This window comes from Alligator mississippiensis, chromosome 4, assembly GCF_030867095.1.
Source record: "Alligator mississippiensis isolate rAllMis1 chromosome 4, rAllMis1, whole genome shotgun sequence".
Lineage (NCBI taxonomy): Eukaryota > Metazoa > Chordata > Crocodylia > Alligatoridae > Alligator > Alligator mississippiensis.
This window is the reverse complement of record NC_081827.1, coordinates 167,830,271-167,844,900: the sequence shown is the minus strand read 5'-3', so window position 1 is coordinate 167,844,900 and position 14,630 is coordinate 167,830,271. Positions and strand designations below refer to the sequence as shown.

At 45.4% G+C, this 14,630-nt stretch overlaps 1 protein-coding gene across 3 annotated transcripts in view; it reads left to right on the top strand.

Annotated features, from left to right (window-relative positions):
• SKAP1 (src kinase associated phosphoprotein 1) overlaps nucleotides 1-14,630 on the top strand; it is a 253,786-nt gene that overhangs the window by 186,673 nt on the left and 52,483 nt on the right. For all 3 annotated transcript variants that reach the window (XM_019482590.2, XM_014603650.3, XM_059727033.1), the window contains 3 exons: nucleotides 1,589-1,713; nucleotides 2,679-2,742; nucleotides 5,957-6,136. In XM_019482590.2, the coding sequence (XP_019338135.1) occupies nucleotides 1,589-1,713; nucleotides 2,679-2,742; nucleotides 5,957-6,136 (369 nt within the window). The remainder of the gene's footprint in view (nucleotides 1-1,588; nucleotides 1,714-2,678; nucleotides 2,743-5,956; nucleotides 6,137-14,630) is intronic.

Below are 14,630 nucleotides of genomic sequence, written 5' to 3'. Positions count from 1 at the left end.
TGTGATAGAGAGTTCCAAAGGTTAATTATTATGCTGTGTAAAACAAAAATTCTCTTCCGTGATTATTCGTTTTGCATGAAAACAAGGCGTTGGCTGACATTTGCAAAGGTGCCTAAGGGATTTGGATGCTTGATTCTTGTCAAGTTAGTATCTCAGACCTTGTTTATCCAGGAGTTCGTTGCTTCCTGCTGTTTGTGGTTTTCCATCTAAAATCCCGACTTCTTGTTTGGACTTCTAAGAAATAATTATCATGACATTTCAGAGGGCTTTAAGGCTAGCTGGGATATAAGGTACTTGCACTTCTGTAAAGAAAAAGAGTCTGACCTTGTTTTAATTCCAACATGGGTAAAGAACAAGAGAAGGGAAACACAGGAGTGGAACTGTGTGTAAATAAAACACTATACCAAGTTTTCCATTAGGCATCAGCTGGGCTTTAACCCCCAAGTGACTGTATATAATCCATGTGTCAGTGTATATAAATATTTTGCTGTTATGCTCCATCAGGTACATATAAACAGACAGCTAATATCTCCAGCAGAGTTTGGTACAGCAAGATATATGGCCTTCCGTATACTGTTCAACCCATCCAGAAACACTGCACACCAACAGCTTTAAAAATATACACATGTACCCTCAGTATATGATGACCATTTTGCTCTTAGGATAAAATTAAAATCTACCATTGATGAGCATGGTTTTGCCATTTTCTAGCACCCTTTGTCTGAGGATTTCAGAGCATGTTACAAATATTCAGCTAAACTTCTCCACCCAGCTCATCCAGGAAGGTTAGGGTCAGTATTTTTATGACATGCAACTGGAGAAACTGAGGCATGGGTAGAAAGTAAGGTTTATCTGAGACCATCCAGCAAATGAGTGACAGAACCAGCCACAGAACTCCAGTGTCTTGGTGTCCAGTCTTATTACATCCTTAAAGCATGCTGCCTTCCTTACGCAACAAGAAAATATCTAATTGCCAGGTATAAGAGGAAAAGAACAGGCCAGATCCCAACTGGTGTAAATCAGCTCAGCCTTAATGGCTTCTGTGAGGTTACGTCAGCTTCCCCAGCTGAGGATTTGGGAGGGCACATGTCTGAATGCTTCCAGAGCTGAATTATCAAAGGCCCCACTAAATATTTCTTTCATCCACATCAACGTATTAGTTCTTTATCAGCTGAATAATCGTTTGTATCATATTTCCCCAAGTACACAGTGGTCTCTGCTTCATTACAGCCAGCTCATTTTGTGTGTTCCTGTGACCCTAGCTATCTTTCCTTTGCTGCTTAGCCTCCCGCAGGGATAAGGGCCTCTTCTTTGCTGTTCCTTTTCATAGACTGAGAGATGTTGCAGTCATCCCTTTGCAGATGGATTCCTCTAGGGTTAGAGATATACAGAGTAAGGAAATAAGGACTTTCGTTGTTCATCTCCTATTGACTCATTGAGTGACCTGAGTTACTTTTCTGCGTGCTTCAACTGTTTCTCCATCTGTGAGCTGACACCATCACCACCCGTCACCTCTATGTTGCTGTCTCCCTCAGTACAAGATGCCATGCCAAAGCAAAGCCAATGATTGTATGATTGATTATTACAGGCAAGCAACCAAAAGGCACCTTTTCCGTTGAGCACTACAGTGCACGAATGGCTCCTCACTTACGCAAGGACTCTCGAAAGGAATCCTGTTTTGAACTAACCTGCCCCGGCAAACGCAGCTACGAGGTAGGATCAGCTGAACACACTGACCTTTCATTGCTACCTGACTACCTAGCTGCTTTGAACATGAGAGCTTAGTGTGTATTATCTTTGTGCATTCTGCATAGAAACATGTGGTACATGCTCTCAAGTAGGCAAGGTTGGGGACATACTTCAGTATCTCTGTAGGTGTTATTAGGCCTCTTTGCCATGTCCTAAATCACTAAACCTGAATCTGTGGCAAGACGTACCAGGTGATGTGCTGTACAGAAGGTTATGATGCCCTTATTCCTGGTAAGTAATCTGGAATCAAACCTTTCCAAGCATCCTAGGGTGACCTGCCTTGTTAAGACTGTGATGACAACCAAACGGTACTGGTCTTCAGTCCTGGCTGGAAAGTCTGATTCTGCACTGCTTTCCACCTTGTGCTGTCCACTTACATCAGTACAGCACGGGTATAAAGTATGACCAGAACTAAATCATTTGGTATTCACTTGGCATAAGTTGGGAGCCCTGGAGTGAAAACTGGACCTGAAAGGTCTCATTTTAAAACAAGAGTTTTGCAGACTGACTTCATGCTGTTTTCTGTCTGGATGAGGCTGAAAATAACAGAAACAGTCCAAAGCCATAAACTTTGGGTCTGGACTTTCCTGGATTTCAGGAACTTTGGCTCAGACTCAGTAACAATAATAATAATAAAATACTTTACACAACAATCAGGTTTTTATTTGGTGAGTCAAGATCACTTTAATAAATTAAGCCTGGCAACCTTCCTCTAAGGTGGATCAGCGTTGTTGCACCCTTGTGATTTTCTGTAATGTAAGATTAGAGAAGTGCAGTGACTTGTGCAACCCTGAACAGTGGGCGAGTGGCAGTTCCCAGAATAGAACCCAGGAGTCCTGGATCCTAGTCTCTTGTTCTGACAGCTAGTCTCTGATCCCTCTGCTTAACTCCTAAGAACTAACAAATGGATGCATTCATTCTCTCTCCAGTTTACAGCTTCAAGTTCAGCAGAAGCTAGAGACTGGGTGGATCAGATCCAATTCCTGCTGAAGGGTGAGTAGTAGTGGGGAAACACTGTAGCTCAGGGCAGGCCAACAAGTTTGGAACCTTATTCCTTCAGACAGTCTGAGGCCTTAGCTCTAGGGAGCTTAATGACACTTTACATTTCCCTAGCTCCATTCATCCAGGGATCTCAAACCCATTTACAAATATTGAGAAATTAGAACTCGCCACCCCTGCAAGATGGTGATTTACTGTTGTCATCCCTCTGATCTAGATGGAGAAATCAAAGGGGTACTGTGACCTACCTAAGGTCACACAGAAACTCAGTGGCAGAGCTGGGAAAAGGAGCCAGGAATCCTAATTCCTGGACCTCTGTATAAAAAGATGCAATTCTTTCCCAGAGTTAGGAACAGAAGCCAGAAGTTCCTTTTCCTGATGCTCTGCTTTTCACCACTCAAGTCCTCCTTCTCTAAAGCCAGTCCACATTACAAAGTTTTGTCACTTATACCCACCACCCCTCTTGAGTGGAAGAATCTTCACTCCTAGCAGCACTTACTCCCCCTCTGCCAAGCAGGATAAGACTTCTGTCACCCCCTCCCATCCCACGGCAGACAGCAGAATGCACATGGAGACACACCAGCATCCTCTGCTGGCTACTGCGGTCTTGTCAGCAGCCAGTGCCTTTCTAGGGTGCACTTTGCACTCTGCAACACAGCTGCTGGGTGAGGTCATCAGAAGTGCATGGATGTCCATACTTTTTGGTGGTGGCAGCTGCTGCCTGTCCTTACAGCTTCTGTCACAGAGGTGGGTGCGTTCAGCCATTGCCTAATTTCTCTGGTCTTTACATCCTTGATATCTTTTTTGAAACTCACATGATAGCTCCCATGAATAGAAAAGCACTTTGCTCCTGTGCAGCAGCGCTAGGACTTAATGCCATATAAGACTGCTCTTTACCAGTCTACTGGAGAGAGAGCCTCTTTGGTGTCACCTTGTGCCAAGGAATGGGATGTGGGATGCTGGATGCAAGATGTCTGCTCTTATGGCACCCTCTGCTGGTCAGTCTTGGGGCACAGCACTGAAGAAACTAATAAACAGTGGGGGAGAAGCAGCCACCCCTGAATAAGCAGGTGGGGGAATAGTGGGGGCTTTTTCCTGCAAAGTCTCTGTTTCCCTCAATATCAGATAATCCAGCTGGAGAGAGAGTATATTAGGAGGCAGTGAGTCCTATCATAGAATCATAGAAGTAGGATCAGAAGGGACCTTGTAGATCTTCAAGTCCGACCCTTTGCCTGGGCAGGAGGAAAACTGGGCTCAAATGACCGCAGTCAGGTAGGCATCAAGCTGCTTCTTAAAGACCCCCAGGGTAGGAGCCTGCACCACTTCCCTAGGAAGTTGGTTCCAGATCCTAGCCGTCCTGACTGTGAAGTAGTTCTTACGGATGTCTAATCTAAACCTACTCTCCAACAACTTGTGGCCGTTATTCCTTGTTATCCTGGGGAACGCTAGGGGAAACAAGGTCTCCCCCAAACCGTTCTGGTCCCCCCCTAGTGAGTTTATAGACGGTCACCAGGTCCCCCCTCAGCCTTCTCTTGTGAAGGCTGAACAGGTTCAGGTCCCGTAGCCTCTCATTGTAGGGTCTGCCCTGCTGTCCATTATCATTCAGCTTTGCTTATTGGATTGTGAACTTTTGTTGGGGATAAAAAAAGACCATTGCTACTTGAAACACAAGGGCTGCCAGTTTTACTCAATATTTTTGCTACTGAGGGAACAAGCTGTGGTGTGGTGATTCCACAAAATGCTCAAGTTATAATTGAGTAGGACTAGAAAACAGGGCTGGGGGGGGCTGAGAGTCTCTCTTGGTGCATGCATGTGGTATAAGAAGGCCAGATTCTGGTGCCCCACCTGCTTATTCAGGGGTGGCTGCTTTTTAAAATCTGGAGCCTCACTGCTCTAACAACCCTTAAGTTATTTCAGGTTTAGCCCAGCCTAACTGAGATCTGAACCCAGTGGTAGGTGTGTAAACTTCCTGGGAATTGAAAACACCTTTGTTGTTTTGTACCCCTTGATACGTTCTGATCTGTGGGTTAAAATCTTGGTCATGCTGTTAAAAGGGTTTCATTATACCAGTGGTTTTCACCATCTTTAGACTCAAGGTCCTCCTCGGAAAATGCCACCTCTGAGCTTTCACTTGCTTTTTTGACCACAGAAAAATAATAGAGCAATTCTTCTATTGCAAAGAACTCAGAAAACCCACAACAGATCAGGGGATTTTTGACATTATGGATTCCTATTTGAAATCTCTGGGTTTATTTTGTGAATCATGGTGTTTGAACACCTAACAATACAAGTATTTTGTGATAGCTCATAGCACCCTGATTGGGAATTGCTGCATTATATTTTCCACAGTGAGTCCAGTGACTGTGTTACATTTACTTGGTGCTCTAGGGCATAGTTTCTCAACCTGTGGTACGTGTAACCCTGGGGGTACACGAGACAAAGGCAGGGGGTACCCCAACACTCTCTCTCATCCCTTCCTCCTCTCAAAACTATGGTAAAAAATTTGGTTTACTGCACATTGTGCAGCGCTTTAAATTCCCCAGTAATAATTTGGTGTTCAGCCCTCCTAGTTTTGGCCAACATCACCTCTAGCCCAGGTACATACTTGAGTTTTGTACCCCTGGTGTAAAAGGTGGCAATCCTACCCACACCAGATCAGACATCTGTCATGTCACGGCCTTATATACACAGCCCATCTTCCAACATATGGCACACATTAGTCTGTAAATATAAAATCCCCTGGAAAATTGAGTGTTGGGGTACTTCTGAAAATTTTCAGAAGTTACGGGGTACTTGCCGCTTAAAAGGTTGAGAAACTGCTCTAGGGAGGTACATGCTCTGCAAAGTGTCCAGTGACTGGGGACTAGGCTGAACTTCTTAAGAAACCCCACTCTGTGTTTTCCTTCTGGGAAAACCTAGAATTATACCCTGCAGATTTCCACCAATTCCCCAGGGCTTTCTATCCCCTGTTAACAGTCTTTACCCAGTATTCTCTTTGCATGTTCTGGGCCAGTCGCCCATGGACATCTAAAGGGAACAGCCCAATTCTGATGCCTTTTTTTACTGTTGAATCAGATTTATGATGATGAGCACTGAGCAGGGCTAGCCTGGTTCAAGGATAAATTTTGGTCTACTCTCTGAATAACACCATTTAACCTAATAGCTTGGTTTTCTCTGGCTCATTCTTTTTCACTTTCCTTTCTGCCAGACATGAGCTCCTTCACCATTCCATATGATGAGGAGGACGAGGAGGAAGAAACTTATGATGACATTGACAGCTTTGACACTCCAAACACAGCAGTACACAATGCTAGCCTGAATATGGAGGAGGCGGAGACAGCAGCAGCCAGTGGTGAAGAGGAGGATGACATCTATGAGGTTCTACCAGGTGTGCAAAGTATTCAGCTGCTTTCAGGCTGGTTTCTGTAGAGTCCAGACTGCTGAATGAGCAGAGAGGTATTGTTCTCCCATGCTTTTGTTGGAATAACAAAAGCGCTAAAAGTGGGGTTATGGCAAAACCACTAAATTTGGAGTGTTTACAACCCAGCTGGTCCCATTCTTAGTTCAGTACAGTCCACAGGTTATGGATTTTACTCCTAAGGTGCTTTTTAAAAAAAAAAAATCGTTGAGTCTCTCAAATCAAAGCAACCACTCTTTCTTAGAAGAGTGGTTCCCAACTTTTTTAGACTCATGGCACCCCTTAGAAAATGCCAGCTTATAGCTTTCACTCATTGTTTTGACTGTGGAAAAACAATAGAACAATTATTCTGCTGGAAAGAACTCAGGAGGTACAGAACAGATCAGAATGGTTTGGAAAGTATAGATTCCTATTTGAAATCTCTGGGTTTATCTTGTGAATCATGTGTAGGTGTTTGCACACCTAACACTGCTAATATTATGTAGCAGCCCACAGCATCCTTGAAATGGTCTCACAGCACTCCAAGAACATATATAAGAACATAAGAATTGACATTTACTGGGCCAGACCATAGATCCATCTTTCCCAGTCTCCTGTGTCACAGTGGCAGAGAATAGATGCTGAAAGTGAGAGTGAACTGTAACCAGGGTTTTGTTCACTGTTCCTCTCTCGCTTGCAGACTCCAGCCTTTAAAGTCTAGGTGCTATGGCACCCTGGTTGAGAGTCACTGATCTAGAAGATATGCGCTAGTGAAACTGTATGTTCTTGGGTTCAGCTCAGGAGTCATGTGGTGGACTCTATAGCCTCTGTAGTTGATGATAATGATGACCATATTGATCAATTTTGAGGTGGGGATCCATGTTGCTGAAGTGGCTTCCAGTCTTGCAAAGATGATAAAATAGCGATGTTAAAGATGTTAAAGATAGGCCCAAAAGTGCAATGGGCTCTAAGCGTGCAGTCCACCTGGAAAAGATTGCTCAAGTGCAAAGCTAAGGACTAATTTTTTTACTTATACCTTCTAAAGCTAGCAGTTACAGGAGCCAGGAGCAAAGCCATGGGAGGGCAACATGCTCTGCAGTGCTCTTAATTGTTGCCATAAACAGAACCATGTAACCTGCCCCTGAGCCTGATGCCAGACACAGCATTCAGGCAGCAAAGCTGGAGAAGTAGCCGTGCACCCAGCAGGCTCCCAGGGGGCCAGGGATGACGTTGGTTGAGCCCTATTTCTCAGGCAAATGCACAAAGATTCTTTGCAGATTCTTAGACTATGTTATTCCAGCAACACGGGGGAAGGGTTTTGCCCAAAAATATGACAAGAAAACACCTTCTATTGCACCCATGTTCATGAAACCTAGATTCAGGACTTACACTGACCTTCCTGTATCTATTTTGCATTGATCTGGTAGCCACTGGAAGAAGCAGACCCAGCTTTCCCAGTCTCTGTAGTGGCAAGGGAGGGAAGAGGAGGTTGGAATCAGCCCTGATAGGTCCTTATCCCAATACCATAAATAAACTCCCAGGCTCCTGGTGGCTACTTATGCAAGACTTAAGGGAGGTTTTACCTAAGGCTCTGGTGAGGATCAGGCCCTAAACTCTCTGCCCCTCCCCATAGATGATCGTACCTGCCCAGCTGTAAGGAGGAATGTGTTGCAGTTTGTCCAAGAGCTGAAGGCCTTTGGTTTAAGAATAAAGGCACAAAATCCACTGATAGTGTCCTGCCACCCTTGCCCATTGATAAGCAATTTCCTTGGCAGCTGTAGACAGGGTTAGTGATTGTAGAAGGGAGGTTGTTACTGGTTCAGCCAAGTATGGATTCGTGGCACAATGCAGGAGCCAAACTCTGTTCTGGGCAACACCCAGGCTAATTCACTGGTTCTCCACCTGGAGGTTGCGAACTGCTTGCTCTTCCCTTGTTTCAAATTTCTGCCTGTATAGACTGAAGGAGGGGATTCCAGGTAGGGAAAAGTCTGAGGACCATGGGACTAAATCCTTAGCTGTGACATTTATATGCCCCACTGTGTCCATTCCCAGGGCTCTCTCCCCTCCAGCACCCAGCTTCTTGGCCCCTCTTTTGAAATCATCATCTATTTACAGCCACCATAAACATTTTGAAAGCTGTGAATTGTTGTGCCACAAACTGAGGATTATGACTGTAGGTAGAGAACAAACAGCAAGAGTAAAAGAACCTTTGAACAGTGAGGATCTGGTGGCTGGGTTGATGTCTAGGATTTTCCATCTATAAATAGGTCATTTTTTAAAGCTCTGCCTGCTTTGGCAGCAGTATTCCCAAGAAACAGCAGGTCTGATCACTTTAAAGATCCTCCACTGTCTTGTAATGTCACTTACAAGGTTGATAAAGATGTAAGGTGGATTTAAAATGCTGCCACCCCAACCTTGGTAGCACACAGGCGTCAAGGAAGACTGTGAACCACATTCTCCCTTGCTGGTGTCCTTAGTGCTGATATATACTACTGCAAAGTGGCTGGAAAATGCTGTATTGGTTCAGACAGCTGACAAGGCACAGGGAAGTAGAGAGCCAAGTCCAAAGGCTGCAAAGTGGGGAAGAATAAGGCCCCAAGGTTCCTTACATGTACTGCTAATGATGCCTGAGATGATTAAATCTTTCTCTGCCATTCCTGCTGCTTTGCCATTTGTGCCTTTCCAGCTCATCCCAGGGAACTGATTTCACATCTGGATTTCCATCAGTCCCACTGTCCAGCTCTTGTGCAGTAGTAGCACAGTGCCACAGGGGGGCAAGCTGCAGAGCACTGTAGGGCGACCTTAGAAATCCAAATCCAACCCTGTCTTCCATTGTATGTTGGTTGACATGCTCTGTGTGTGTCATTTCTATCAACCCTTTAGCTTTGCTTGTAAAAGAGAGTTGCTGTATTTACCCATATGCCCCACACACTTTTTTTTCTCAAAAATCTGCCCTCCAAAATTGAGGTGCAATGCTTTCTTCACTGGAATAGAAGCATGAAGATGCTGTGTTGCAAAATGGCTGCCAGCTTCTCTCAGCAAGCAAGCAGGAAGGGTGGAGTGCAGTGTTAACCCTTTCACAGCTGCTCTCAGCGTGCTGGCCAAGAGAGAAGCTGGCAGCCATCTTGCAATACTACTTCTCCATGAAAAAGCCATCTCTAGGCCCTGAGTCTGAAAAATGGTTTTTTTGTATATTCAGCCTTCCAAAAAACAAGGTGCATGTCTTATCTGGGGATATGTGTATGCAACATAGTACACTATTTAGGGCCTGGGTTAACCTGAATCAATGTCCTTCATACTGCAGACAATCTCCCATCTCTTGAATTCTGGGATTGCAAAAAACACTGCAACGTGTGGAACCTCAAGCACCCTGTCCTCACAATACCTTTTCAAGCTTCTGCACTGCCATACTCTTGCGTTCCAGGCATTTTGCAAGTAATGAGGTCTGTTCCAGCTCTAATGGTGCAGTCCATATTTTTCTCCTCCCACTCCCCTGTGTGTAGCTGGGAAGCATAAAGCATTGCAGCTGCACTGATTGAATCACCTGTATCCCACAATTCCCTGCTTCATGTGTGGGTATTCATTGGTGTTCCTTTCTTTAAGTGGTCTGGACTAGGCATCATGGAGAAGGTGCTTTATAGTCCCAGAATGCACTAGTGCAAATACAGCTGCAAGGGTTGTGACAAAATGGGCTCCCTCATAAGAAAACAATGAGGCTGTCTGGAAGACACTTAACCCTGGGAAGATAAGTGAGATAGCTAAGCATTTCAGGCAGTGGGCCCCTTCTTTGAGTGAGGACACACTTTCCAACTCCCACATCCCAGCTTTGCTAGCTGAAGTGGCAGGGAGTTTGAGATCCAGGACAGCCTCACTTCTGCTCTCCAGGCTTGTATTTTCTGCATCTCTTCTGCAGCTTGCAGCAGAACCTGCTCCTGCTGAGTTCTGGTGAGAACAAGTGTCACTTGGAGCCTGCATGGAAGAGACAGAGCTGTAGCTATTAGAGCATCCTAAAAGGGTTGGGGAAAGTGAAAGGAGTTTTCTGGATCCCAGGCTTTCTATAACTGCATCCATCATAGACGTTGCCTGTCACAGGTCTGTCGTCTTTAGCAGCTGTCAGGGGAGAATGAAGATGCACCTTGTCAGCATTCCTGGTCTGAAGAGTAGGTGGAGCTGTTGCCAGACTGGTTACGTCTTGTCATGGAGAAACTCTGCTTGTAAGAGAACCTGTGTGATGTGGTCATATCACCATGGCACAAGTGCTATCTGTACTCCACCATACCATGCAACCATGGAAGGTGTAAGAAGCAGTGGCATCATTACCATTCCTATGAAAAAGGGCTCAGCACTCAAGTCCACTAACTACTGTCTGGTCTTCTCCTCCCTTAAGTGGATCTGCTTCTACTCACCCCTCTTCTTCAAGAGAGGGAGAGATTTACACAACCCAGCCACAGTGTTGTTGCTGTCCAGCAGCAGTATGTGGCTTGCATTATAGAAGGTAAGGTATCTGGTAGATCATAAAGAGAGGAAGTTGTACAGGGGAAGGGGGCATGCAGTGTATAGGGCACTAGCCTACACCTTGGAAGAACCAGGTTCAAGTATTTGCTCTGTCACAAGTTTCCTATGTGACCTTGGGCAAGTAATTTAGCCTTGCTTCCACACCTGTAAAACTGGGGTAATAGCCCTACACTGTCTCACTTGGCTCTTGGGAGGGTGAATCCAGTAATGATGGCAAGGTGCTCTGATACTGCCATAACACAGACCATGCCAGCATTTCACGTAGCTCTATAAAGAAGCACCTGCTGTGTCCAGCCTTGCTTCCCCCCACAACCTCTGTGTGATGGGGGATTTCTTTACAAGTGACAGTCTCTGCTGAGGTTGAGCTAGTTTTCTCGTGCCCCAAGTTTAAAAAAAAATAGTGAAGAGGGAAAAAAAAACTAGGGGGGGGAAGAGAGATAATTTCCTCAGCAAGTCATCGTTGTTAATGAAGTTTTACAAAAACAGATACAACCAAGGAAAAATAAAATTTCACAGGTGATAAATTTTTCCAATTTCCCTGGCAGAATTCGATAGGATTGTTAAATTAAGAGTGAAGGTGTCTGTTAGGAAGCAACGAGCAGTGATGGGTAATTTTATAGAGTGGAAAATTGAATCAAATTGCTACATTAAAACACAGCTCCTCTGAGAATCTACCCCTCACCCAGGCTTCTCCGGCACAGCAGCAGGGGGTGCACAGACCCATTGGCTTTGTAGCACTGGCTGGGGAGAGGAAGGGGCAGGGGCCAGTTCCTTAGTCCTTTGGAACTCAGGGGGGACTAGCCTTTCCTTCCAAGGGTTCACAGGGAATCAAGGTTGGATTCCAGCCATCTGAGGGAAGGCATTTCCCTGAAGAACAGCATGTCCAGTCTTTGAGGTAGCTGTTAGATTTCTGGCTGGATGGGTGCAATGATGGAGGGAAGCAGCACAATCAGAGGAAACCCTCAGGGTTTTGCCTCAGACCCTGCCAGGTGTATTTTTATTTTTCTCTTCTGACACGGTAACATCCAAGCTCCTTGCATGAGATCAAATGACCACTGATGTCCCCAGAAGGCTTCTGCTTTCTTTTTTCAAGTCGATCCCTTTGAACCTACTTACTAGCTATAACTGATTTAAGGGGCCTGTTCTCCATGAGGCTAAGAGCTGCAGTGTACACAGGACCTCTCTGTATCAATAGAGCTGTCTCAGAATATGCTGCTGGTATAACAGGGGTCCATAGCAGTAGCACCCTGGGGTTGGTTTCTTCTGATCTGGATGGATACTGATGCAGCTGCCTGAGCTGGCTCTATCTTAGGCAAAAAGTAGACAGGAAGTGGACACCAGACACACAGCCCTTCACCAGTGTAATTTTACTTGAATGCCATGTAGAATTACGCTGGGGAAAATCAAAGGTAAAATTATACTGGTGTAATTAAACTTACACTTCTGTGTCATGTGCCCAGAATTGTCATGGAGTAAACTTCTGCCCTAGGCAGAGGCAATTACTTGTTTTCCCATCAACTAGTGGCAATCTACTATAATAATAATAATAATAATAATGTCTGCTGCGAGTAGCAACCCAGAAATAGCCAGCCATCTGTTTGCTGTAGATCAGCTGGTGTACAGAACCAATGTAAATGACCACATGTGCAAGTTATGTGTCCAGGCCCTTGCAGAAGTTTGATCCACAGCGGTGCCCCAGCTGAGTGCAAGAGCTGGAACCTGGGCTCTGTTTGACCATCCCTCAACAGTGTCCTTGGCTAATCTGATGAGGCCTGGAGTAAGAAGTAACCCCTGAATCAGTGAGGCCCTATTATATTTAAGGTTTGGAAGACGATGCCAACATTTTTGCTATAATTGCTGCTCAGGGAGTCTACATGCTTTTGGTTACAGCCAGACTTATTTGGGAGCAGGGACCTGAGTCAGTTGTTCACTAGCTGCCCCCACCATCATCCATGCTCTCTGCTCGGAGTCGAAGAGTGTTGTTTTCTTGTCCTTGTTGTAAACTGGATGTTTGTCCAGAATTGTACACAACCTGGAAAAGTGGGGTATGATCAGAATGGCAGCAGGAGAGAGATGTTCTGAAAAGCAGGTGCCCTCTCCTGCCCTGCCTGGCAGCTGTTTGCTAGATAGGGCAGCCTTGACTGTGGAGTATGCCAGGAGACATGAGTAAAGTTGAGCTTTCTTTGGGGACAAGGGGCTGAGCTCCAGCAAGCCATCTGAACCCATTAGAGGCTGTAAATGTGAGGCTGTAGCAGCTGCGATGGCAACAGGAACCAGCTCCGCTCTCTGGAGGGGTTTCCAGTAAAGCAGAGAGAAAGCGAGACAGATAACTCTCCATGGGAATGTTAGTACACACTTCACTACCCAGCACTGCAGAGCAGCCTGGACTGCTGCTAGGAAGGTTGGGGGAGGAGGAAGGGGGAGTTAGCTGAACAGCCTACATCACAAGGCAGAAAAAGAGGAGAGAGGATCTAGTTTGTTTATCATAATTCATGCAAGCTTTTTTTTCATATTGAAAATCACATTCCAAGGGGAGCATTTCTTCAATGTAATATATTTTCCTGTGACAGTGCTGGCTGACAGCTTCCCAAGAAGTGTGGGAGGGGGGAAGGGAGGTAGAAAGTGGTGTGGGGAAAAAGTAGTGTAAGGCCAGCCCAGCTCAGCATACAGCAGAGATGCCCACAAGGAGTAAGTGAGGACACAGATTGTAGGGGGCTGGCTGTGTGCCTAAAGTAAGGGTGATTGCAGTTGGGTACACAGTGTGCAGTGCATGGGGATGCACTTGTGTGTGTAGACGTAGGTGAGGGTAGGTGACAAGTTGATGATGTAATCAGGGCACATGGTGTTGGGGCTTGAAGTGTAACTGATGAGGGAGTGTAGGAGGATGGGGTAATTGGGGAACACAGGGTATCAGTAATGGGTTGCTATCATGAATTAGTTGGGGGGATGCACATGGGGTAGGTGGGTGGGGTTGTAACTGTGCCTGTGTGCCTGGCACAGGTCTTTTGTGTTCCAGTAGCATGTAGAGGTCTCAGTCAGAGACCAGGACTCCATTGTGTTAGGTTCTGCTCCCACTCATAGTGAAAAGTTAATCCCTGCCCCAGAAAGCTTCCAGGCCAGCTTGTCTGCAGTATATTGTTGCAGGATGGTGCCTCTTGCCGGATGTCTTTCCAAGGGTTGTTTTCAAATTTCTTGAGTCTTTAATAAGTTGGAGGGCTTGATCTGCATGCTGTACATTTTGTGAAACCATCACTAGACACTGGGGAATACTCAAAGCATATATCAGCTTGAAACAGCAGCAGGGCTTTGTTTGGGGTAATTCCTTCAGGTTCTGGATATTGCCACAACATGCAGACTCCTGGTCAGTTTTCTCTGTTCCTATTGGAGTGCACCTTACAGTCTGCAGATGAGCAAGGTACAACTCTCCTAAACCCATGGATGGCAAAGCTAAAGGACAGTTACCAGTTTAACAGTACTCCTTACTTTCTAATCCAGACCTTAGTCTTTCAGGCTCTGCTTTGCTAAGGGGAGTTAACCTATCAAACTTAAAACCTGGGAAATGTCATTTTGGGAGATAACTATCTTAGCAAAGTAGATATCTCTCCTTTTAAGAGTCCCATGAAGGCGCTAGTCTGGGACTCTGGATTGCCACAGACTTCTTGTGTGACCTAGGGCAAGTCACTTAGCAGATGGAATATCATGAGTTTAAATGCACCAGATGCTTCATGAGTTTAAATTCACCAAAGCTTGCAAAGCCCTCAAATGATTCAGTAATGGGTGTTCTCAGCTACTTGATATGTGGCAACCTCAGATCTGCAGCATGCAGAATTGTTTTTCTGATGCTGGTAGGGTGTTTGATTTTTAGTCTCTGGAATCAGCCATTTGCTCATATCCTCTGCCACAGGGAATGGGTTGCAAATGCCTTACTGACTACTTCATTCTACTTTTATATCCAGCTCGAGATTTTGGC